The 27,084-nt window shown below is 44.5% G+C and overlaps 1 protein-coding gene across 7 annotated transcripts in view; it reads left to right on the top strand.

Annotated features, from left to right (window-relative positions):
- The window catches only part of PRKCZ (protein kinase C zeta), a 221,098-nt gene that overhangs the window by 158,641 nt on the left and 35,373 nt on the right, over window positions 1–27,084 (top strand). For 6 of the 7 annotated variants that reach the window (XM_083163333.1, XM_083163338.1, XM_083163337.1 and 3 more), the window contains 5 exons: window positions 2,302–2,378; window positions 17,564–17,606; window positions 19,407–19,595; window positions 20,626–20,723; window positions 23,442–23,528. In XM_083163333.1, coding sequence (XP_083019459.1) covers window positions 2,302–2,378; window positions 17,564–17,606; window positions 19,407–19,595; window positions 20,626–20,723; window positions 23,442–23,528 — 494 coding nt within the window. Of the gene's footprint in view, window positions 1–2,301; window positions 2,379–17,559; window positions 17,607–19,406; window positions 19,596–20,625; window positions 20,724–23,441; window positions 23,529–27,084 lie in introns of all 7 variants that reach the window. The other variant, XM_083163334.1, reaches the window with a different exon arrangement.

The raw sequence follows: 27,084 nt of genomic DNA, 5'->3' as shown, positions 1-27,084 counted from the left end.
AGCTCATATTCGCCGGTCAGGGGCAGCGAGCCCCTGACTCGTTGAATACCGGAGCCAGCGAGGCTCCGGAACGTGGCGAATGTGCAGCGAATCCTAAAAAGGATTCGCTGCACCTCGCAGGTATTCTCATTGAATTCCGCCCATTGTCTTCATTAGCAGAGTTTTGGGTGCGAAAAAAATTCTGTGAGGTTCATAATGGAGAATAGGAACTTTTACAGTATGACCAATGTAAGTTATAATGTGGACGATTGCCCTGCAGACAGTTCGAGCAAGAGAGCACAGATTAAACGGAGAATAATTCAATGATCTTAATGGCAAATTAACACAATGGGCGGGTTCAGCTGTCATCGGACGTTTTTAAAGGGGCAATCATTTTCAAGGCAAAACCAAGCCTTGTACATGACATCCCGCCCAATGTTCTTAGAAATCAAGTAAATAGTTGGGTTATTGATACTATTTCTACCTGGCAGAATGAAAGGGTTCCTAAACCTAATATTCAAGTTACGCTACTTAGAAGAACACTAATGTTAGCAGACATGTATGCAAACTTTCTCTTGAATGAAGTTGAATGTGTTATTGAAGCATTTACTAACTTCTGTTACACCAAATTGTCTGTTGGTTAAAATTATCTTGTAACTGTCATTTTTTTAAAAAGCCGCGATCTGACATTTCCTAGCGGAGTATTAATCTAGATTGCATACTGTATATCATTTTATGGACGACTTCAAGTTTGCCTGCCCTAGGGTAAAAACCGCTAGGTAGATAGCGATAGAGATGTGTATTTTATGTTTGCATATACACACACATACACAGGAATTCAATTCAATTCGGGCAGGAAAATCAGAATTTTACCCTAACCCAATTTTATTTGTTTTAGGCAATCCAATTAGAGCCTGTTTTTACTGCCTGAAAAATGTTTTCATGCGAAAACGCTAATGCTCCGTCATAAGTTCCTAGAACTATGGGGGTATTCTGGTTAATTTGCAGCCTTGCAAGTCCACCAAACCCCGCCTTGCGAATGATGGCTTGGACTTCCTATTCGCAGCCTGCATTTACACGCACTGGTTGCGAATGGATGTTTTACATAAACATCCATTTTCAGCCTGTGGGGTGATGCCCACATCATTTGATGATTGCCTCATTAGCATGAGAACGCCCAGCGAAACACCCATGAAACGCTGGGCGTTCCCATATGCTAATGGGCCAGCCCACTGCCCCATGCCTATTTTCTATTCCTTAGGGTCAAGTGGTATTCCTTCGGGTCTAGTGGTATTCCTTCGGGTCTAGTGGTATTCCTTAGGGTGAAGTGGTATTCCTTAGGGTCTAGTGGTATGCCTTAGGGTCTAGTGGTATGCCTTAGGGTCTAGTGGTATGCCTTAGGGTCTAGTGGTATTCCTTCGGGTCTAGTGGTATTCCTTTGGGTCTAGTGGTATTCCTTTGGGTCTAGTGGTATTCCTTAGGGTCTAGTGGTATTCCTTAGGGTCTAGTGGTATTCCTTAGGGTCTATTGGTATTCCTAAGGGTCTATTGGTATTCCTTAGGGTCTTCCTTAGGGTCTAGTGCTATTCCTTAGGGTCTAGTGGTATTCCTTAGGGTCTAGTGGTATTCTTTGGGGTCTAGTGGTATTCTTTGGGGTCTAGTGGTATTCTTTGGGGTCTAGTGGTATTCCTTAGGGTCTAGTGCTATTCCTTAGGGTCTAGTGGTATTCCTTAGGGTCTAGTGGTATTCTTTGGGGTCTAGTGGTATTCTTTGGGGTCTAGTGGTATTCTTTGGGGTCTAGTGGTATTCCTTGGGGTCTAGTGGTATTCCTTAGGGTCAAGTGGTATTCCTTCAGGTCTAGTTGGTCCTTTTTAAATTCAGGTTAATATAAGAAACTTGATGCGTTTATAATCCTCATTTTTAGACGAATTGCCTTTGTGCAGTCTGTGCAGACACGTTGCCTTTCAAAGAAGTGTATGGGGTTAAGAGTACATTTAATAATCAAGATGTGCGCAGATACTCCATCTGAACACAAGCCTCCTTGATGAGTCCTGTTAAGGAGCAGACACAGCGGTTAAGATGCAGCCCACGTTCCGCTCCTGTTCTTATATCTGCCAGAGCATGAACCTCTTCTGAGAGATTTGAAGATGTTTTGAGCTATTCATTGTCATGATAAGACCAGCGCATTAATACAGCACCACCAGCAAAAGTCAGAGACGATTTTCCTTCCTTGCTTTTCTCTCTCTCTCTCTTTTTTTTTGCTTTGATGGTGAATGTGTCAGCCAGCAGCAAAAGTAACCTGTACCTTGTGTCTGTGTAACAGGATTCGGTCATGCCTTTCCAGGAGCCGATCACAGGTGACGAAGGCGACACCCCCCCTGGAGACACAGATGGAAGTAAGTAGTTTATCGGCCTGTAAAAATAAACTGTATATCCTAATGCGTGGCTGCGTCGGGAACCGTCATTTAATTATGGAGTCTGTGGTGATCACTTTTTTTTCCCCTTTTTTTAATGTCTGCTTGCCTGAAGCTATTCGAAAGCTATTACAGAGGTCTTTGGGTATGAGACAGTGAGAGAACGCATCAAGGATTTATTATATGGCTCAGTGATCTCGTCCTTCCTCTTGTTCATTACTTCAAGTCATTGTGTGTACTCTGGCTCATGAGCCATGATAACCACTGGGCTCGTGTTCCCTCATTTAAGATACATGAATTATCAGTTTATTAATGCTTATTAAAATTGTCCAATTATAGCTTGGAACATAAAAGTATAGGACGTTAGTGGTGGAAACGGACAACTGTAGGTTTTAAGGCCCATACACACACAACGATGTGTCAGTAACATCCCATCGTTAACTACCATCGTTCATTTTCACCCTTGAAGTGAGAATGAAGGAACTCATCATTGCAGGTGATCACTCGTGCACGACGGATGATAAACGACCACAAACGATGCAGGACCTTTTTCTATTGAAAAAACAAACATTGTTAATGACCATAGCCAAATTGACCTGCATGCATGGACGATGGCTATGGTCTTTAACGACCCACGGGTACACGCATCGTTGGTAGTCGTCCGTCATTCACAACATAAACACTAGACGATGTTAAAAGATTCACCTCCTAAACGACCCTGAACTAAGTCGTTCTGGGTTGTTCACGAGGTGATTTATAATGGGGTCGTTCATCATCATTAAGAAGACATCTTAGTGTGTGTGGGCCTTTAGTTTGTAGATCAATTTTATGAGGATTAAAAAGTACCCCCAGTCTAAGGCGTTATTTGTGTCTCTCTATTAGAAGTTTATAACAACTCTCTTTATTCACAAGTTTGCAAATATCAATAAAACCATTGTTCCAAAGATGAAATCTATTTTAGGCTCTACAGGCCATCACAATGGATTAAAAATAAATCGTGGAGATGCACTTGAAGTACAGGCTTTCAGCTTTAATTTAGGGGATTGAAGAAATATTGCGTGTAAACCATTTAGGAATTGCAGTTGGACAAATTGACATATTCATAATTTAAACGCTTTTCTGTTTAATTGATAATTAATGGAATATCCTGGCCATGAAAAGGCTTTTGAGTCAATTGTCCAATTACTTTTGCTCCTTTGATAAAGAGGAGGCTACAGTTACGTTAAACCCTTCCTCTAATTTAGATTTGTTTTCTAATTGTTTTCGAAGCAACAAAAAAATATCACTGCACACTTAGGGTCTGATTCAGACCTGTTGGCTAGAATGTGTATACTCGCAGCCTAGCAAACCCGCGCCGCCCGCATCCCCTCAATAGCATGCAAGGGAATCTGTATGAGAAAACATCCCCTCGCATGCCGCCAGTAGGGACAGAAATTATTCGACCTGTTTGCTAAGCTGTGAGTATACATAGCCTAGCAAACAGGTCTGAATCAGGCCCCTAAGTGAGCAGGCATCGGCCAGCCTGCGTTCCCAGAGGAACATCCAGCGTTTTCATGGGGAGACGCCCATAAAACGTTAGACGTCCCCCTGATGCCGCTCCCTACCCGGACCGTGCTAATGCCCCGGCAAGTTTGATACTCTCCAAAGGCGTTTGCACATCGGACACCGGGCCGATTTCAGACATGGATGAACGGGTCTAAATTGGCTCCTTAATACACAATATTTAATTGTATTAATGTGCTACAGAAAGGAAGTGGGAAAGTGCTGTAACTGCCTCCTCCTCATGTCCGGGAAACCATTGTTAGCAAAGACTTGTGCCGCGCAATGCTGTCCTTCCATGAATGTCGGCAGTGCCCACTCATGTCTGCCCCACAACATGCCCGACTCCATTGAGTACCGGAGGAGAACACTTGAATGGTCACTGTTCCATATTACAAAGCATAAACAGTGTGAACAATGTCAGCAGCCCATTTTATTACGCTGGGAACGCAGCCGATCAATGTACTGGGAGCAAGAGAGTGATGTCACCAATCACTTTTACATCAGCGCCATCCCTTATTATTCTTATCAAATATATACGCTGCATTCTGACGTTTTAGGCCATGATTCATCCACGTGCACACACACTTTGAATTAGAAATCTTAAGAACATAGACATCTGATGTGTTCTTTGCAGACCTTTCACACGTTTTATCATTACTGCACTGGAACATCAGTTCTTTTCTGATCAGACTTACCAGTACTGTATGTCTGCAGCTACTCTTCAGGGAGCCTGGAAGGAACATTTGTATAAATGAGCTGTCTCCCACACACTGGCCATAGGCACCAACGCTCTCCACACTTTGCAGTGCTCTGGACTCTGGCTCGTTTCCTGGAATGAGGCTCAGCGAGGCCGGCTGTTATAATGGCAGGAGGTTGTACTGATAAGCAGAAGGAATATAGCTTCCTCCTTCTTGCCTAAGACGATGTTCTGTAGGAATTAAATGATTATGACATTTTCACCTTTTGCTGGTACTCACTGTTATATTTTCAGATTAATCAGTATCATTTATCTTCATGCTTTGTTCAAAGCAAAGTTCTCCTAAGGAGAACATTTTTAACCCCTTCCTGACAGAGCTAGTTTTTGCGTTCCTGACAGAGCCATTTTTTTCAAATCTGACATGTCTCACTTAAGTGGGGATAACTTTTTTTTGCTTTTACTTATCCCAGTGATTTTGAGATTGTTTTTTCGTGACACATTGTACTTCAAATTAGTGGTAAATTTGGGTCGATACAGTCTGTGTTTTTTTGTGAAAAATACCAAAATGTCGTGAAAAAATGGAAAATTTAGCGATTTGCAAAATGTTAAATTTTCTGCTTGTGAGACAAATAATCATACCACTCAAAATAGTTAATAACTAACATAGACCATATGTCTACTTTATGTTTCCATCATTATTTCAACTTCCTTTTAATTTTTTTGGACACTAGGAGGCTTACAATATGAATAGCAAATTCTCAAATTTTCAAGAAAATTTCAAACACTGATTTTTTTAGGGACCAGTTCAGTTCTTATATGACTTTGAGGGACTTGTATGTGAGACACCCCCATAAATGATGCCATTTCAAAAACTGCACCCCTCACAGTATTCAAAACAGCATTTTGGAAGTTTGTTAACCCTTTAGGTGTTTCACAGGAATTAAAACAAAGTGTAGGTGAAATTTCAAAATTTCATTTTTTTTGCAGATTTGCAATTTTAATACATTTTTCTAAGGAACACAGTACATTTTACTAGAGAAATGTGACTAAAAATTGATTCCCCCAATTCTTTTGTTTTCAAAAATATCCTATATGTGGCCCTAGTGTGCACGTTGACCAAACCACAGGCTTCATAATAGAAGGAGCACCTACTTGATTTTGGAGCCTCCTTTTTATGAGATTATTTTTTAGGCACCATGTAGGTTTCTAGGCACCATAAGATGCTAAAATTTAGGAACCCCCCCACAAGTTACCCCATTTTGCAAACTACACCCCTCAGGGAATTCATCTAGGGGTATAGTGTACATTTCAAACCCCCAGGGGTTTCACCAATTGTGGTACAACTGGGCAGTGAAAATGAAAAATTACATTTTTTACACAAAAATGCAGTTCTGGCTCAAAATTTTTCATTTTCACAAGGAATGAAGGAGACAAAGCACCCCAAAATCTGTGCCCCAATTTCTCCCGAGTACCGCAATGCCTCACATGTGACCAAAAAATACCAGTTGGGTGCATGGCAGGACTCAGAAGGGAAGGAGTGATTTTTGGATTTTGCAGCTCAGATTCTGGTGGAATTTTGGTGGGTGCTATGTCGCATTAGCAAGACCCCCCAAGCACCAATACAGTGGAACCCCCCCACAAGTGACCCCATTTTGCAAACTACACCCCTCAGGGAATTCATCTAGGGGTATAGTGTACATTTCAAACCCCCAGGGGTTTCACCAATTTTGATACAAGTGGGCAGTGAAAATGAAAAATTAAATTTTTTTACACAAAAATGCAGTTCTGGCTCAAAATTTTTCATTTTCAGAAGGTATGAAGGAGAAAAAGCACCCCAAAATCTGTGCCCCAATTTCTCCCGAGTACGGCAATGCCTCACATGTGAACAAAAAATACCAGTTGGGTGCATGGCAGGACTCAGAAGGGAAGGAGTGATTTTTGGATTTTGCAGCACAGATTTTGGTGGAATGAATGGTGGGTGCTATGTTGCACCAATACAGTGGAACCCCCCCACAAGTCACCCCATTTTGCAAAGTACACCCCTCAGGGAATTCATCTAGGGGTATAGTGTACATTTCAAACCCCCAGGGGTTTTACCAATTTTGATACAAGTGGGCAGTGAAAATGAAAAATTACATTTTTTTACACAAAAATGCAGTTCTGGCTCAAAATTTTTCATTTTCAGAAGGTATGAAGGAGAAAAAGCACCCCAAAATCTGTGCCCCAATTTCTCCCGAGTACGGCAATGCCTCACATGTGAACAAAAAATACCAGTTGGGTGCATGGCAGGACTCAGAAGGGAAGGAGTGATTTTTGGATTTTGCAGCTCAGATTCTGGTGGAATTTTGGTGGGTGCTATGTCGCATTAGCAAGACCCCCCAAGCACCAATACAGTGGAACCCCCCCACAAGTGACCCCATTTTGCAAACTACACCCCTCAGGGAATTCATCTAGGGGTATAGTGTACATTTCAAACCCCCAGGGGTTTCACCAATTTTGATACAAGTGGGCAGTGAAAATGAAAAATTACATTTTTTTACACAAAAATTCAGTTCTGGCTCAAAATTTTTCATTTTCAGAAGGTATGAAGGAGAAAAAGCACCCCAAAATCTGTGCCCCAATTTCTCCCGAGTACGGCAATGCCTCACATGTGAACAAAAAATACCAGTTGGGTGCATGGCAGGACTCAGAAGGGAAGGAGTGATTTTTGGATTTTGCAGCACAGATTTTGGTGGAATGAATGGTGGGTGCTATGTTGCACCAATACAGTGGAACCCCCCCACAAGTCACCCCATTTTGCAAAGTACACCCCTCAGGGAATTCATCTAGGGGTATAGTGTACATTTCAAACCCCCAGGGGTTTCACCAATTTTGATACAAGTGGGCAGTGAAAATGAAAAATTACATTTTTTTACACAAAAATGCAGTTCTGGCTCAAAATTTTTCATTTTCAGAAGGTATGAAGGAGAAAAAGCACCCCAAAATCTGTGCCCCAATTTCTCCCGAGTACGGCAATGCCTCACATGTGACCAAAAAATACCAGTTGGGTGCATGGCAGGACTCAGAAGGGAAGGAGTGATTTTTGGATTTTGCAGCTCAGATTCTGGTGGAATTTTGGTGGGTGCTATGTCGCATTAACAAGACCCCCCAAGCACCAAGACAGTGGAACCCCCCCACAAGTGACCCCATTTTGCAAACTACACCCCTCAGGGAATTCATCTAGGGGTATAGTGTACATTTCAAACCCCCAGGGGTTTCACCAATTTTGATACAAGTGGGCAGTGAACATGAAAAATTACATTTTTTTACACAAAAATGCAGTTCTGGCTCAATTTTTCATTTTCAGAAGGTATGAAGGAGAAAAAGCACCCCAAAATCTGTGCCCCAATTTCTCCCGAGTACGGCAATGCCTCACATGTGATTAAAAAATACCAGTTGGGTGCATGGCAGGACTCAGAAGGGAAGGAGTGATTTTTGGATTTTGCAGCTCAGATTCTGGTGGAATTTTGGTGGGTGCTATGTCGCATTAGCAAGACCCCCCAAGCACCAAGACAGTGGAACCCCCCCACAAGTGACCCCATTTTGCAAACTACACCCCTCAGGGAATTCATCTAGGGGTATAGTGTACATTTCAAACCCCCAGGGGTTTCACCAATTTTGATACAAGTGGGCAGTGAACATGAAAAATTACATTTTTTTACACAAAAATGCAGTTCTGGCTCAAAATTTTTCATTTTCAGAAGGTATGAAGGAGAAAAAGCACCCCAAAATCTGTGCCCCAATTTCTCCCGAGTACGGCAATGCCTCACATGTGACCAAAAAATACCAGTTGGGTGCATGGCAGGTCTCCGAAGGGAAGGAGTGATTTTTGGATTTTGCAGCTCAGATTCTGGTGGAATTTTGGTGGGTGCTATGTCGCATTAGCAAGACCCCCCAAGCACCAAGACAGTGGAACCCCCCCACAAGTGACCCCATTTTGCAAACTACACCCCTCAGGGAATTCATCTAGGGGTATAGTGTACATTTCAAACCCCCAGGGGTTTCACCAATTTTGATACAAGTGGGCAGTGAACATGAAAAATTACATTTTTTTACACAAAAATGCAGTTCTGGCTCAAAATTTTTCATTTTCAGAAGGTATGAAGGAGAAAAGGCACCCCAAAATCTGTGCCCCAATTTCTCCAGAGTACGGCAATGCCTCACATGTGACCAAAAAATACCAGTTGGGTGCATGGCAGGTCTCCGAAGGGAAGGAGTGATTTTTGGATTTTGCAGCACAGATTTTGGTGGAATGAATGGTGGGTGCTATGTTGCACAAATACAGTGGAACCCCCCCACAAGTCACCCCATTTTGCGAAGTACACCCCTCAGGGAATTCATCTAGGGGTATAGTGTACATTTCAAACCCCCAGGGGTTTCACCAATTTTGATACAAGTGGGCAGTGAAAATGAAAAATTACATTTTTTTACACAAAAATGCAGTTCTGGCTCAAAATTTTTCATTTTCAGAAGGAATGAAGGAGACAAAGCACCCCAAAATCTGTGCCCCAATTTCTCCCGAGTACGGCAATGCCTCATGTGTGACCAAAAAGTGTCAGGACTCAGAAGGGAAGGAGTGATATTTGGAGTTTGCAGCACAAATTCTGGTGGAATGATGGTGGGTGCTATGTCGCATTAGCAAGACCCCCAAAGCACCAATACAGTGGAACCCCCCCACAAGTGACCCCATTTTGCAAACTACACCCCTCAGGGAATTCATCTAGGGGTATAGTGTACATTTCAAACCCCCAGGGGTTTCACCAATTTTGATAAAACTGGGCAGTGAACATGAAAAATTACATTTTTTTACACAAAAATGCAGTTCTGGCTCAAAATTTTTCATTTTCACAAGGAATGAAGGAGAAAAAGCACCCCAAAATCTGTGCCCCAATATCTCCCAAGTACGGCAATGCCTCACATGTGACCAAAAAATACCAGTTGGGTGCATGGCAGGACTCAGAAGGGAAGGAGTGATTTTTGGATTTTGCGGCTCAGATTCTGGTGGAATGAATGGTGGGTGCTATGTGGCATTAGCAAGACCCCCGAAGCACGGTGAAATTATGAACCTAATATTCCATAGATGTGTGGTATATTTTAAAACACTCCTTTATACATAGGCCGGGTTTGTCGGGGCAAGTGTCACACTGGAAAATAGTTTGCTTTCTTATTCCCTTTTTATAGCAAACTTTGCACCTTTTTTGTGTCCTGCCCTTTTTTCCAGTGGAGGGTATTTCATCAGGAAAATGCTGCCCTGGTACAATACGGGGGCCAGTACTAGAAGTACTGGGGCCCTCTGCCTGCTGGTTCCCAAATATTAGGCCCTTTATGACTTCCTCTTGAAAGTGCATAAATGTCCCCCTCTGGCCGGTAGAACGGAATAGCACGTAAGCGTTATACAGTGCCATCTGGATGATATACACGGCCACCTTCTTGTACCAGATTTTTGTTTTCCGCAGGGCACTGTACGGCTTCAGTACCTGATCTGAAAGATCCACTCCGCCCATGTACCTATTGTAATCCAGGATACAATTAGGTTTGGAGGTGTGGGTACTGGTACCTCGTACAGGGACGGAGGTGGTACTGTCTCCGTGAATTGTTGTCAGTATAAGGACATCCCTCTTGTCCTTATATTTGACCAACAACATATTTTCGTTGCATATTCCCCTGCTTTCACCCCTTCTCATTACTTGGGCAATGTGCGTTTTTGGGAGGCCTCTTTGGTTCTTGCGCACAGTACCGCAAGCTGCTGTACCTCTTGAACCAAGGGCCTTAAACAGGGGGATGCTAGTGTAAAAGTTATCCACATAGAGGTGATAACCTTTATCCAGGAAGGGGTGCACTAAATCCCAGACAATTTTCCCACTAACACCTACGAGGGAGGGGGGGCATTCTGGCGGTTCAATTCTTGAATCCTTCCCTTCATAAACCCTAAACCTGTGGGTGTACCCTGAGGTGCTTTCACACAGTTTATACATTTTTATGCCATACCTTGCCCTCTTACTGGGAAGGTACTGGCGGAATTTAACCCTTCCTTTAAAATGTATAAGGGACTCGTCGATACAAATAAATTTTTCAGGGATGTACACCTCTTCAAATTTGGCACTGAAATGATCAATGACCGGCCTGACTTTGAATAGCCGGTCAAAGGTGGGATCATCTCTGGGTGGGCACTGTGCATTATCGGTGTAATGTATAAATTTAAGAATTGTCTCAAATCGAGTCCGGGTCATGGCCATACGGTAAAATGGAGTACTGTACAGAACATCTGTACTCCAATATTGCCTAATTTCTGGCTTTTTTACTATGCCCATATGAAACACCAGACCCCAAAACGTCATCATCTCTACTGCATCTACAGGGGTCCACCTAGCAAATGATGACGTGGGGTTTTGAGCAATAAACTGCTGGGCATATAAATTAGTTTGGTCCACCATTAAATTTATAAAATCATCAGAGAAAAATAATTTGAAAAAGTCAATTTCTCTGAGACCTGTGGAATCAAATTGGATTCCTGGCATGGCCAAAAACTCAGGAACCTGGGGCTCAAAATTGTCTGGTGGTGGGGTCCATACGAGATCAATTGTTGGGGGGGGGGTCTCAGCTGCTCTACGGGGGCGTCTTTGAGGGGGTCCCTCATCACCAGAGGAGGAAGAGGAGCTTAAGACGAATCCTTCAAATTCCCCGCTTGCATCACTGGCTGTGTCTGAGTCAGAGGCAAGCATGGCATATGCCTCCTCCACTGAATACATTCTCCTGGATGACTGGGAGGACATTTGGGAGGACATTTGGGAGGACATTTGGGATGCCATTTTTATTTTTGTGTTACTGGTAGTGAAATGTTTCAACACGTGTATAGTGTAGGGGGGGGGTACAAACTTTATTTCAACCCGGGGGGTATGTAGTGTGTAGTGTGTATGTAGTGCAGAAAAAAAAAAAAATACTTTATACCAATAAAAAAAAAAAAAAATGAAGGGGTTAAAAATAAAAAATTGAAGGGGTTAAAAAAAAAAAAAAAAAAAGGTCCTGCGCCAAAAATTGAGCACAGATGTTGGTCAGTAACGTCTGTCACTGAACAGCGCTCAAAGGCAACAGGAATTTGATCAAAAAAAAAAAAAAAATAGATCAACCCTGTGCCGAAAAAGATGATCAGTGATGTACGTCACTGATCAGCGCACAGCGGCCACAGGACACCCACAAAATCACAGTGTGTGTAAATAAAAAATTAAAAAAAGACCCCACAGCACACACACAAAAAAAAAGGTGATCAGTGATGCGACACTGATTACCAGTGAGGTGCAGCAGGTGCACAACCTTTGGTGCAACTGACAGTGCAACTGACAGGTATATATATAAAAAAAAAAAAACCTCTGTACCCCCAAAAAAGTTGCTGATCACCTCAGATATAGTGATCAGCACAAAAGGCGGGGGCAGCAGACACAAAATTTAGCACTCTCTATCACTCTCTGTCACTATCTCTCTCTATCTCTCTATCTCTCACTATCTATCACTCTATGACACTGCAGCAGCAGCACTGACAGGTATATCTATATATAAAAAAAAACCTGCGCCCCCAAAAAGTTGCTGATCAGTTAATTTATACTGATCAGCACAAAAGGAGGGGGCAGCAGTCAGTTATATAAAAAATATATAGCACAATCTGTCACTATCTCTCTCTATCTCTCTCTCTCTATCTCTCTCTATCTCTCTATAACTATCACACTGCAGCAGCACAAAATATAGCACTCTGTCACTAGGCCTCTCTATCTATCTCTCTCTCTCTATCTCTCTCTATCTATCTATAACTATATCACACTGCAGCAGCACAAAATATAGCACTCTCTGACACTATCTCTCTCTCTATCTCTCTCTATCTCTCTCTATCTCTCTCTATCTCTCTCTCTATCTCTCTATCTCTCTCTATCTCTCTATCTCTCTCTATCTATCTCTCTATCTAGCTATTACACTGCAGCAGCACAATTTCACAGCACAGGAAGGCACAAGTAGCAACAGGATCCAGGAAGCAGTGATGAAGCAGCGATCAGGTAAGTATGGAGCAAGGTTCTGGTCAGTATATGGCGGCAGGTGGGCACGGTGACCGCACTGCACGCTATTCCAGACCGGAATGGCGTCTGCAGTGCAGTCACCGTTAGTTTAAATCCCCCTCCTTGGCTGTGATTGGTCCGTCGGTCCGACGGACCAATCACGGCCTTTGGGGGCGGGCGGGGTGAGGTGGGGTGACACCAGTGTCACCCTTACACCCCGCGGTGATTGGTGCTGTACTTTACAGCACCAATCACCTCTGATCCCGTGTCACCGGCGAACGTTATTCGCCGGTGACACAGGAAAACGCTGTGAATGGCTGTTCACACTGAACAGCCAATCACAGCGATCGCCGACGGGGGGGCGGCATCGCAGCCCCCCCTGGGCATGCACGGACATGTCTGCTGTCAGGGACAGCAGACATGTTGAAACTGTCACCGCGTCTATAGACGCGGTGACAGTTTAAATCCATGACGTACATTTACGCCATGTGTCGGGAAGTGCTTCCCGACCATGACGTAAATGTACGTCAAATGTCGGGAAGGGGTTAAATAGTGTTCTAGAAAAAAAAGTTTTTTTTCGGAAAATACACTGAATTTCTCACTGTGAGTACATAACGGCCCAACTACGGTGCATTACTCTGCAGCATGTCTTTGGGTTTTGTTTTCTCTCTCTAAAGTTTGAGAGGTCAGCGCGCACAAGATTAAAAATGATAATAAAAAAAAGGTCACATTCGATACACAGATCTAAAGGGGCCATTACAAAAATCTATTAAGGTGACCAGTTTTACTGTACACTAACAAAGGAAATGGGAGGCAAAAAGGAAGGACATAAAATACTATGTGAGAGAAAAGAGTGAGGACGAGGAAGAATATATATAGAAACATAGAATTTGACGGCAGATAAGAACCACTTGGCCCATCTAGTCTGCCCCTTGTTTTAAACATGTTACCTCAAATCATATTTGATCCTTATTTTTTTGTAAGGATATCAATATGCTTATCCCAAGCATGTTTAAATTGTACTACTGTATTTGCGTCTACCACCTCTGTTGGGAGGCTATTCCACTTATCTACTACTCTTTCTGTGAAAAAAATTCTTCCTCACATTTCCCCTAAATCTTCCTCCCTCTAGTTTCAGTGCATGTCCTCGTGTTCTGTTGCTCCTCTTCCTGTGAAGAATGTCTCCCACCTGTACCTTGTTAAAGCCCTTGATATATGTGAAAGTTTCTATCATGTCCCCCCTTTCCCTTCTCTGCTCTAAAGTATACATATTAAGATCTTTTAGTCTTTCCTGGTACGTTTTGTGATGTAGGCCATGCACCATTTTAGTTGCTCTTCTTTGTACAGTCTCTAATGTATTTATATCCTTCTGGAGATATGGCCTCCAGAACTGAACACAATACTCTAGGTGAGGTCGTACCAATGACCTATACAGTGGCATTATTACTTCTTTCTTTCTACTGCTGATACCTCTCCCTATGCAACCAAGCATCTGACTTGCCTTCTTCATTGCTTTGTTACATTGCCTACCTGCTTTTAAGTCCCCTGAAATAGTGACACCTAGATCCCTCTCTTCCTCAGTAGTTTCCATTATAGTGCCATTTATACTATATTGAGTCTTTGGGTTTCTGAGACCCAAGTGCATGATTTTGCATTTTTTGGCATTAAACTGTAGTTGCCATTCTCTTGACCATTTCTCTAATCTGCCTAGATCCTCAATCATTTGTTTTACCCCTCCTGGTGTGTCTACCCTGTTGCATACCTTTGTGTCATCTGCAAAAAGGCACATTTTACCCTCAATTCCATTTGCAATATCACCAATAAAGATATTAAAAAGCACCGGTCCAAGTACAGATCCCTGGGGTACTCCACTTGTAACCTTTCCCTCCTTTGACTGTACTCCGTTTACTACAACTCTCTGTTTTCTGTCCTGCAACCACGCTCTTATCCATTCAACTATCTTAGAATCCAATCCCAAGCTTTCAAGTTTATTTAACAGTCTGCGATGTGGGACAGTGTCAAAAGCTTTACTAAAGTCTAGATAAGCTACATCTACAGCCCCACCTTGATCTATTACTTTAGTCACCCAGTCAAAAAAGTCCATAAGATAATATATATATATATATATATATATATATCTCATTATTACTTTAATGGGGATGACCGTTATGTAGGGAAAGCCATTGGCTCCAAGATCTGTCAAATGATTTGGAGGACTCGTCTATTATACTTATCAGAAATTCCATACTGTAGATCAGGACAGGCCAACCTGTGGCTCTCCAGATGTTGTGAAACTACAAATCCCAGCATGCCTTGCCACAGTCTTAACACTCCCTTATAGCAAAACTGTGGCAAGGCATGATGGGATTTGTAGTTTCACAACATCTGGTGAGCCAAAGGTTCCCCATCCCTGCTGTAGCTATACCAAATACTGGAGATTGAAGCGATGGAGGGTCAGGCTTCTTCTAGTCGGCAGTAACTATACGCCATAGTAATTTATTTTTGGTGTCAGGTATCCAATGGTAGCCCTAAAGGGAGAAGACAGAATTTAGGGTCACGGTACAGCGATATGTAGAGACTTGAGGGGGCACATCTACGAGATATGGAGATGGTGCCTTCAGATGCACAACCTCTCCAACATCTGTGTGAGGCATCTGCCTTGCATGTCAGATGTGGTGAGACACAGGCTGAAGGTCATAAGAGGGTGAGAGGACAAAGGGCCTGATTCAGAGATGATCATTGTGCTGCGATGTGTTCAGATCCCAGCGATCAGGTAAACTCCGCCCTGCCAGATTCTCTTCTGTCCCTGTGCAGAGCTGCGAATATGTTCGCAACCGTGCGCACAGGGGGAAAACCATTCGCAATCATACATAATCTAATGGTTTTCGTAAGTCTAGATCCATGATGGCTAACCTTGACGCTCCAGCTGTTGTTGAACTACACATCCCAGCATGCCCTGCATCAGTTTTAGCATTGCCAAATAGTAAAACTGTAGCAGGGCATGCTGGGATGTTTAGTTTAACAACAGCTGGAGTGTCAAGGTTAGCCATCACTGGTCTAGATGTTTTCAGCGCTACGATGGACCTTCTTCCCCATGGCCGGGCATGTCTGCATTTTGGCGGAACTTCCAGATATCGGGAGGGTGCAGTCTACAAACACCCCCCAGCTGTCAACTTGCAAACAGCTGTTGCTGGCTGTGATCACACGAAAGGCTCGCGCACTCACACTGCAAAACGTGTGCATGTGCGGCCCTCCGATAATCACATAATGGTATTAGCCCCAAAGCATCATGTTTATGAAGTTCAGGTGTAAGTGTAGTGCGTACCAGAGCTTACGGGGGGCTTCAGAGTTGTGCAGTAGGTCTGGAACAGCATGAATCGAGTTGACTGTGGAAAATTATGAAAAATGATAGAGGAAATAGACCACTGTGAAGGTCAGACAGCAGAAGATGTAACAGAATGGAATTGAATAACAGAATGAGAAAGGGCTTTAGTAACACAAATTAAGGAAGAGGCCTGTAGCAGTGTTTGAGAACAAAGTTGAATTTGCCTGCAAAGAGTGACAGTTGAAGAGGTGAGCTACCATAGGTGCCAGGCAAGCATTGGGGTGATTAGATCAGATGCATTGATGGGGCAAGTGGAAGCATCAGGACCTTTTCTGTTAAAGATGGGAAATAACTGATGTGGGTAAGTGAGCCATAAGAGGAGGTATCTCGATAGATTACATTTTCAAGTACATTAGATGGCAGCATCCTTAATAGTTAGGGAAGACGCAGCATATTAAGATTCAGCAGATAGATACATGTGTTGGTAGAGGCAAAGTAAAAATGGAGGTTGATTGAGATTCTGGATTTATCTCAAGTTTGCTTGGGGGGAAAAAGTACGGCAGCAAGATGAAAAGATAAGTGTACAGTGGCCTTAATTCAGATCTGATCGCAGTACAAATTTGTTCTCAAAATCAGCAAAACAATGTGCACTGCAGGTGGGGCAGATGCAACATGTGTAGAGAGAGAGTTAGATTTGGGTGGGGTGTGCTGAAACTGAAATCTAAATTGCACTGTAAAAATAAAGCAGCCAGTATTTACCCTGCACAGAAACAAAATAACTCACACAAATCTAACTCTCTCTGCACATGTTACATCAGCCCCCCCCCCCCCTGCAGTGCACATGGTTTTGCCTATTTTGAGAACAAATTCAGATGTGAATAAGGTCCTGTGTACAAGGTTTGTAATGGAGCAATTGGCATGGTTTGCTGAATTATATAATATTCAGGGGGAAGTGGCAGTATTCTATATCATATATGTTAATGATTAAATATTATCTGTTCTCATTGAATAATATATAGGCAATAAGCAACAAAAATAAGTTTCTCTTATAACTAAACCTATCCATTCCTATCATGTAATAACACATGAAGGTACTTGTGGATTATCACGGCTCCCACGATGGCCATCGTACACGAAAAAATCGCATCACATGCGATTTTTCACTGAAAAGCATCCAAATGCATTGGAATTAGTATGAAACATGTTCAATGGCCCCCAAATGGCATTTTTGAGGCTGTACCACCCCCACTATCTACGTCGGCGTGGAGTTGAGAATAGAAAGTGTGGCGAGCGCAGCGAGCCACCGAGCCCGAAGCGTGGCGAGCGGACGCGGATACCTTCACAGGTATCCGCGTCCCCTCACGGGCTTCACAATCTGTATGATTTTGTTATATTAAATCAGGTAATGGTCTGTATGCAATGCAATTGTCATATTTAGTCCTTAAAAGTGTGACTTCGGGTAACATTAGGAAATGTACATGTAGGATGTGGCTAATATTTTTCTCTGAATTTTGTTTTCTAGTTAGTATTATCTCATCACCCCAAAAAACACGGAAAGATGGCTCAGAGGTAAGTGCTGGAAAATAAGAAACTAACAAATGGTTCTCTAAGTTCCTAAGACCTGATTAAAGGTAGAAGAAAGTACCAATATATATATTGTACATATCTGTCTATACTGTATGTATGTGTATATGTGTGTATATATGGGAAGCGGTCATCCATTAGAATGAACTTAGGTCTACAGTCATTAGGTCGACCCCACTAGGTCGACTGGCAGGAAGGTCAACCTAACTTAAGGTCGACATGGGCCAAGGTCGACATGACTTAAGGTCGAATTTGCATAAAGGTCGACTGGTCATAAGGTCGACATGGGGTTTTTCACTGTTTTTTGAGCCGACATGTGCCGACAGGCGGTATTTCCTGCCCTACCATCCACTAGGGCGTGGTGGGAGAATAAAATAGTGTGCCGAGCGCAGCGAGGCACCGTGCCCGAAGTATTGCGAGCGATGCGAGGGTCCGATTCTCATTGCCAACTGTGTCCATGTCGACTGTGTCGACATTCGGATAAAAAAACAGTGAAAAACCCATGTCGACCTTATGACCAGTCGACCTTCCTCATGTCGACTTTTATGCAAATTCGACCTTAAGTCATGTCGACCTTGGCCCATGTCGACCTTAAGTCAGGTCGACCTTCCTGCCAGTCGACCTAGTGGGGTCGACCTAATGACTGTAGACCTAAGTTCATTCTGACCGATGTACCGATTGCGTGTGTATATGTGTGTGTATATATATATATATATATATATATATATATATATATATATACGGAAGACTGCACACTGTCAGTGTGTGCTGCATACGAATGCTAGTAATTAAGGCATAATATCTATACTGTGTATATACTGTGTATATATGTGTGTGTGTGTGTGTGTGTGTGTGTGTGTATATACATATTGCATATGTCCTTGTAAATTGATCAATGGATGTAGCTTTACTTATTGTAACGCCTAGTTACGTTGCAGCGTCTTCCTCTGCTCCAGCCTAGTTAAGTTGCAGCGGCTTCCTCTGCTCCAGCCTAGTTACGTTGCAGCAGCTTTCTCTGCTCCAGCCTAGTTACATTGCAGCGCCTTCCTCTGCTCCAGCCTTTTTACATTGCAGCGGCCTACTCTGCTCCTACCTTGTTACGCTGCGGTGGCCTCCTCTGCTCCAGCCTTATTTCTTTGCGGTGGCCTCCTCTGCTCCAGCCTTGTTACGTTGTGGTGGCCTCCTCTGCTCCAGCCTTATTTCTTTGCGGTGGCCTCCTCTGCTCCAGCCTTGTTACGTTGCGGTGGCCTCTTCTGCTCCAGCCTTGTTACGTTGCGGTGGCCTCTTCTGCTCCAGCCTTATTATGTTGTGGTGGCCTCTTCTGCTCCAGCCTTGTTACATTGCGGTGGCCTCTTCTGCTCCAGCCTTGTTACGTTGCGGTGGCCTCTTCTGCTCCAGCCTTGTTACGTTGCGGTGGCCTCTTCTGCTCCAGCCTTGTTACATTGCGGTGGCCTCTTCTGCTACAGCCTTATTATGTTGTGGTGGCCTCCTCTGCTCCAGCCTTGTTACGTTGCGGTGGCCTCCTCTGCTCCAGCCTTGTTACGTTGCGGTGGCCTCTTCTGCTCCAGCCTTGTTACGTTGCGGTGGCCTCTTCTGCTCCAGCCTTATTATGTTGCGGTGGCCTCCTCTGCTCCAGCCTTGTTACGTTGTGGTGGCTTCCTCTGCTCCAGTCTTATTACGTTGTGATGGCCTCCTTTGCTCCAGCCTTGTTACGTTGTTGTGGTGGCCACCTCTGCTTAGTTAATGCATGTACTTTCATTACTAATATCTCCAAACTGTTTGCAGGATATTACACCAATCATTGATGGAATGGATGGCATTAAAATCTCACAGGGACTGAGCCTGCAGGACTTTGATCTTATCCGAGTGATTGGAAGAGGAAGTTATGCAAAAGTCCTTTTGGTGCGGTTAAAAAAGAATGATCAAGCGTATGCCATGAAGGTGGTGAAGAAGGAACTTGTGCACGACGAAGAGGTTTGTACAAACCGACAGGAGTATACTCCACTGTACACCCAATAAAAGGGGCCCGTGCTGGCGTTCCCGAGCTCTGACAACATTGTCAAGTTCACTGGATGTTGCTGTGTGGGTCAGCTTGGAATTTACTGTATTTGTGCTACTATATAAGTGTGGTTATGTTTGCTTCATTAAACTGGAAGCAGAAATTGAGGGTTATGTGGTGGAATATTTGACACTCAAATCATTGACCATATATAGAGTACTTCAGTCTGAATGAAACTGCCTTTGGAATACCACAGTATAACCTTCCCTGGTTGGATAATGCTTAATTAACACATTTCCTATCTTTTACTTTGTTAGTACATTAGTTCCAAAAGCCAGCTAACATTTGTCATACCCTATTGTTTTAAAAATCAGCAGTGGTAGCATGTATGTATGTATGTATGTAATGCGTAGAATAGCTATGCTATAGCATGCATTTTGCAATTAATTGTGAAGAGCTATAGATTAGTTACCACACACGCGCACGCACACACACACACACACACACACACACACACACACACACACACACACACACACACACACACACACACACACACACACACACACACACACAGCCTGTTGGCACTTCCTTGCTATGAGACCAGACTGACGTCTTCAAATAACATAACTGTGGAGGTGGGGTGGGGGTTTATATGCAGTGTGATTGTTATAATCGCTAGCACAGTCACCCAGGACCCCCTGACCCTCATCAGAGCATCCGGAGACAAGTGTATATTGTAAATCTCACCCTGCATCCAGTGTGGTAGCTATGCTGTACGTACCATTGTTTGTTCAGACCAGTCATGTGGAAATAACTGACAGAGCAGTCCTGACAGCGAAGCAGACACTGGGAAGGGGGAGCCTGTCAGTCTCCCATATGTGTAACCTGAATGTACAGGCATGAACACATCTACATTGTGCTGCTGTGTGACGGATTGACTTGCTGCGCTCTGTGAATTATTTATTGCTCTCTGCTTCTTACTAATTGCATTACACTTTTCAGGATATTGACTGGGTCCAGACTGAGAAGCATGTGTTCGAGCAAGCTTCAAACAACCCCTTTCTAGTTGGTTTGCATTCCTGCTTCCAGACGCCGAGCAGGTAAGCACCTATATTATCAATCTGGCTAACAAGCTGATCAGGCACGTGCTGTGACCGGGGCATATCGGATAAGTAGAGGTGGGCCCTTGGGTCTTTGAGCGCTGACTTGTACAATGATGCCGGACCTACTGAAGTAGACCTGGAGAATTGTGCCATTTAGGCTAAAGCACTAAGGGGGACATTTACTAAGGTGAGAGTTGTAATAAAGAATCTACTTCATGTATTTAGCACGTTCTAGACTAGAAGAGAATAGATATAATCGAATTGGTTTCTGTGGGCAACATCCATCCCATCTTTAGCAGATCTCCCGTCTTCGTAAATTTAGACCTTATTGCTTCTACTTCTCAAAATGACATTTATATTCCTGATGGGGGCGGTGCGTCCGGGATCGGGGCAGGGTTTCGGCGGTGTAGCCTGCGCAGCATGATCTTTGAACCAAGTCATGCTGCACCGAGCTGCATGTGGGGGTCAGGAACAGTTGGGCAGCGTCCAGGTGGGTGCTCAGGCGCTGCCCTGCATTAGACTGCAAATGTGCATTCAAATCCTAAAATACTGAGATTAGAACCTCCACTCCTGGCATTGAAATCCCAGCAGTTTTAGGACCAAATCTCAGGATACGGCCGACCCCCGGGATTGGCCACCCTAGTGATGTCATTTACACACCACGATTGAAGTAGATTTCATACCAGTTAGGTAATTAAAAGACAAACTTGACTGAACTTTGGATCTTACCTTAGACCTCTACTACCTCCCTTCCCCCAATACTGCTCCAAGAAAAAGTTGGATATACTTCTGATAAGGTGAACACAAGAGAACTCTGCAAGGCCAAAACTCATTTACTTCTGCCATAAAATTAATTTCTAATGATGTTCGCGCCTGCCCCAGTGTTTGCAAGATGCATCCCGCTACACTCTCCACTTCCTGGTTCTTCCTTCGGTTTCCCTGGGCGCCAGAGGAAATCCTCTTCTCCAGCCTATCCCAATCTGCCTGCCCACGGCTGCATCATTACATCCCGTATTTGCTTTTATAAACAGAAATACAAGAACAATTATTCATAGCTATAGAGATTTACGGTAGATGGGTATACGAAGCAGTAGTTTAGAATGAGGAATTTATCATTCCAGCAGTTCATTTGTAATTACATTTGAGAAGATGATAAAAAACTGTAGTTGAAAATGCGTTTTTTTTTTTTTTTCCATATAATTTCTTATCCGGTAGCAGAACCTTGCCGGTTTCACATTCGCTGCAGAACGGTAGTGGAGGCAGTTATTTACGGACCGTGTGCTAATGGACACGGCAGTTATAGCTCTACTAACCTATTTCCAATTGCAGTTCATGAGTTTGGGAATTGCCTAATAATGGCTTTATATTGTCAATACAATAATAAAATAAATCTTTACTTTGTGGGTCGTAATGCTTTTAATAGAGTATCCTATTGATTGTGAGATCTCTTGAGGGTATGTAAGCTTTCAGGACAATCATTTGAAATGAAAGATGGAGAAAGCCAGAAATGTATATACAGTATTTGCCATTTTGTACTAATGGAGCTTAAATTCTGTTCATTCTGTCTGCAGCTTCCCACAATGAGTTTTACTGTAATTTAATTTAACTGCGGCCCTCCAGCTGCTGTGAAACTGCACATCCCAGCATGCCTTGCCATAGTTTTGGCAATCCCTAATAGCAAAACTGGGGCAAGGCATGATGGGACTTGTAGTTTCACAACAGCTGGAGGGCCATAGTTTGGACATGCATGCAGTAGGGGTTTCAGAGTTGGAGGTGGGAGGTGCAGCAGGTCCGACCTTCGACCCCAGTCTGCGAATTGGTTCGGATATCAAACACATGCGATTTGAACACTTTTCACCCGATTTCTTTTGCCCAGTCCTCTGGTATTAGATGAAGTGGCCAAATTGGACTATAGTGTATGGGGGCCTTGTGAATTTGTCAAAATGGGTGTGAAAATTGCCAAATTTACATTTGTATTCATCATAATGACCTGTAATGACTATATATATATATATATATATATATATATATATATATATATATATATATATATATATATATATATATATACACACACACACGACGCTGGCATTTTTTTTTTCAGATATGGGGCGAGATGTACTAAAGGGAAAATGCTGTAAAACCCCCGTTTTACCGCATTTTCCTATGTACTAAAACCCGTTCGCAGCGATATCGCAGGGCATCGCCACCTTTGGGTGGCGATACCCTATAGAAGCCTATGGGCTTCTTTTCGCCGCGTCGCCGCAACCGCGCCGCCTCGCCGACCCCCCCCTTTCCCCCTCTTTTGGGCTTACCTTCTTGCAGGTCCTCCTGGACCCCGGAAGGTAAGCCCTTCCTCCCCCTAGCAACGCAGCCGGACATCCTTCCGGCTGCAGGGGGGAGGAGGAAGCGCCGGGGACAGCTTGCTTAGCTGTCCCCGGCGTCAAAGCAGCAGAAGCCGGCTGGGAGGTGATGGAGACCCCCTGCAGACCACAGTACAGGTATCGCGGGGGCCTCCGTCACCGCATCGCGATGCCAGCCGCATATGTTAGTACATATGCGGCGGCATCGCGGCGGGGGGGGGGGGCGCGAAGGGCGGCGATGTATTTTAATACATCCCGCCCATGTTGCGCATCTCTCACAGATGTTGGCACTCAAAGGGTTAAGACTGATTTGACTTAATTTTTTTTAAATTTCTTCTCTTCCTCTGCGTAGGTTGTTCTTGGTTATAGAGTACGTAAATGGAGGAGACCTCATGTTTCATATGCAACGGCAAAGAAAGCTTCCTGAGGAACATGCCAGGTAACAATATATGATTGTATGGAAAAGGTGAACCTGTGTGGAGATGTTTACCCCAGATATCCTGATGTGTGTTCTGAGCACATCCAGTATGCTGGCGTGGCTTACATTCTGAGCACATCCGGTATGCTGGCGTGTCTTACATTCTGAGCACATCCGGTACGCTGGCGTGGCTTACATTCTGAGCACATCCGGTATGCTGGCGTGGCTTACATTCTGAGCACATCAGGTATGCTGGCGTGGCTTACATTCTGAGCACATCCGGTACGCTGGCATGGCTTACATTCTGAGCACATCAGGTATGCTGGCGTGGCTTACATTCTGAGCACATCCGGTATGCTGGCGTGGCTTACATTCTGAGCACATCCGGTATGTTGGCGTGGCTTACATTCTGAGCACATCCGGTATGCTGGCGTGGCTTACATTCTGAGCACATCCGGTATGCCGGCGTGGCTTACATTCTGAGCACATCCGGTATGCTGGCGTGGCTTACATTCTGAGCACATCCGGTATGCTGGCGTGGCTTACATTCTGAGCACATCCGGTATGCTGGCGTGGCTTACATTCTGAGCACATCCGGTATGCTTCCACGCTTTATTTTTGAATCCGTTGTTTGGCCTGCACAATATACATTCATCTATATTCAGTATTATTTTTCAAAAACTCTAATACAGCAGACACGTCTTTCAATGCTGCACAGACTTACAAACATACTGTATACACGAGCAACGCGGAAAGTGCTTACAAACTGGAAGAAGAGACACGTACTCTCTTTGGTTCGGGGCACTACTTGTAAATATAGAAAAAAAGAATTTCTAAAATATAACTTTTATCAATATATGCAGTACAATATAAAAAGTAAAAAAAATCAACTAGGGATCCAGACAGACACACAGACAACATAAAACATAGAAACAGGTAAGTGACAATATGTAGATACACTTTATATATGGCACATGTATTTATCTGTAAAAGTAGCCTTTCATTATACTGTAGGTTAAACTATTAGGAATGTAATATGGTGTGTTTCTGATGTCACTGGGTACACGGTCACCCCACCTGTGATGTATACAGCATGCAACTTTGATATTTTGCACACTTTATACTTACTGTGTCCGAATACGTGACTTTCACAGGGCGTGATGTTTTGCAGGCTACAAATTTATTGTGTCCACAAACGCGACTTAAATTTATGTGCGGTACATAAAAGGGTATCTACAGTATGTATTGTCACTTACCTAACAGTGCATAGCACTATATCTATGTTTCATGTTGTATGTTTGTCTGTCTGGATCTCTATTTGAAAAAAAAAATGTTTTTATTGTATATATATTAATATTTTAGAATTTTTTTTATGCCCCCAACGAAAGAGAGTACTTGTCTCTTCTTCCAGTTTGCACTGTAACCCTACTGTCATGGGAGCACCTCCACTACAGCTAGCTAACACTAGTTATCCCAGATAATCAGTGTAGGCCATCTGCTACTTCACCACAGTCCCACTAATCCTGTGGCCCTGAAATTTGCTTCCCTTCAGTCCCACTCACCCTGTGTCCCTGTACTCTGTTACTTCCCTTCAGTCCCACTCACCCTGTGTCCCTGTACTCTGCTACTTCCCTACTGTTCCGCTCACCCTGTGGCCCTGTACTCTGCTACTTCCCTACTGTTCCGCTCACCCTGTGGCCCTGTACTCTGCTACTTCCCTTCAGTCCCACTCACCCTGTGTTCCTGTACTCTGCTACTTCCCTACTGTTCCGCTCACCCTGTGTCCCTGTACTCTGTTACTTCCCTCCTGTCCTGCTCACCCTGTGGCCCTGTACTCTGTTACTTCCCTCCTGTCCTACTCACCCTGTGTCCCTGTACTCTGCTACTTCCATCCTGTCCTACTCACCCTGTGGCCCTGTACTCTGCTACTTCCCTCCAGTGCTGCTCACCCTGTGTCCCTGTACTCTGTTACTTCCCTCCTGTCCTGCTCACCCTGTGGCCCTGTACTCTGCTACTTCCCTACTGTTCCGCTCACCATGTGGCCCTGTACTCTGCTACTTCTCTCCTTTCCTTCTCACCCTTTGTCCCTGTACTCTGTTACTTCCCTCCTGTCCTGCTCACCCTGTGGCCCTGTACCCTGCTACTTCCCTCCTGTCTCGCTCACCCTGTGGCCCTGTACCCTGTTACTTCCCTCCTGTCTCGCTCACCCTGTGGCCCTGTACCCTGTTACTTCCCTCCTGTCCCGCTCACCCTGTGGCCCTGTACTCTGTTACTTTCCTCCTGTCCTGCTCACCCTGTGGCCCTGTACTGTTACTTCCCTCCTGTCCTGCTCACCCTGTGGCCCTGTACTGTTACCTCCCTCCTGTCCTGCTCACCCTGTGGCCCTGTACTCTGTTACTTCCCTCCTGTCCCGCTCACCCTGTGGCCCTGTACTCTGTTACTTCCCTCCTGTCCTACTCACCCTGTGTCCCTGTACTCTGTTACTTCCCTCCTGTCCTGCTCACCCTGTGTCCCTGTACTCTGTTACTTCCCTCCTGTCCTGCTCACCCTGTGGCCCTGTTACTTCCCTCCTATCCTGCTCACCCTGTGGCCCTGTACTCTGTTACTACCCTCCTGTCCTGCTCACCCTGTGGCCCTGTACTCTGTTACTTCCCTCCTGTCCTACTCACCCTGTGTCCCTGTACTCTGCTACTTCCCTCCTGTCCTGCTCACCCTGTGTCCCTGTACTCTGTTACTTCCCTCCTGTCCTGCTCACCCTGTGGCCCTGTACTCTGCTACTTCCCTCCTGTCCTGCTCACCCTGTGGCCCTGTACTCTGCTACTTTTCTCCTGTCCTACTCAACCTGTGTCCCTGTACTCTGTTACTACCCTCCTGTCCTGCTCACCCTGTGTCCCTGTACTCTGTTACTACCCTCCTGTCCTGCTCACCCTGTGGCCCTGTACTCTGCTACTTCCCTCCTGTCCCGCTCACCCTGTGTCCCTGTACTCTGCTACTTCCCTCCTGTCCTGCTCACCCTGTGTCCCTGTACTCTGTTACTTCCCTACTGTCCTGCTCACCCTGTGTCCCTGTACTCTGATACTTCCCTCCTGTCCTGCTCACCCTGTGACCCTGTACTCTGTTACTTCCCTCCTGTCCTGCTCACCCTGTGGCCCTGTACTCTGCTACTTCCCTCCAGTCCTACTCACCCTGTGTCCCTGTACTCTGTTACTTCCCTCCTGTCCTACTCACCCTGTGTCCCTGTACTCTGTTACTTCCCTCCTGTCCTTCTCACCCTGTGTCCCTGTACTCTGATACTTCCCTCCTGTCCTGCTCACCCTGTGTCCCTGTACTCTGTTACTTCCCTCCTGTCCTGCTCACCCTGTGGCCCTGTACTCTGTTACTTCCCTCCTGTCCTGCTCACCCTGTGGCCCTGTACTCTGTTACTTCCCTCCTGTCCTGCTCACCCTGTGTCCCTGTACTCTGTTACTTCCCTACTGTCCTGCTCACCCTGTGTCCCTGTACTCTGCTACTTCCCTCCTGTCCTGCTCACCCTGTGGCCCTGTACTCTGTTACTTCCCTCCTGTCCTGCTCACCCTGT

Source organism: Crinia signifera, chromosome 19, assembly GCF_055691185.1.
Source record: "Crinia signifera chromosome 19, ASM5569118v1, whole genome shotgun sequence".
NCBI classification, from domain to species: domain Eukaryota; kingdom Metazoa; phylum Chordata; class Amphibia; order Anura; family Myobatrachidae; genus Crinia; species Crinia signifera.
The sequence above is the reverse complement of the archived record's forward strand: the minus strand, read 5'-3'. Positions and strand labels throughout refer to the sequence as shown.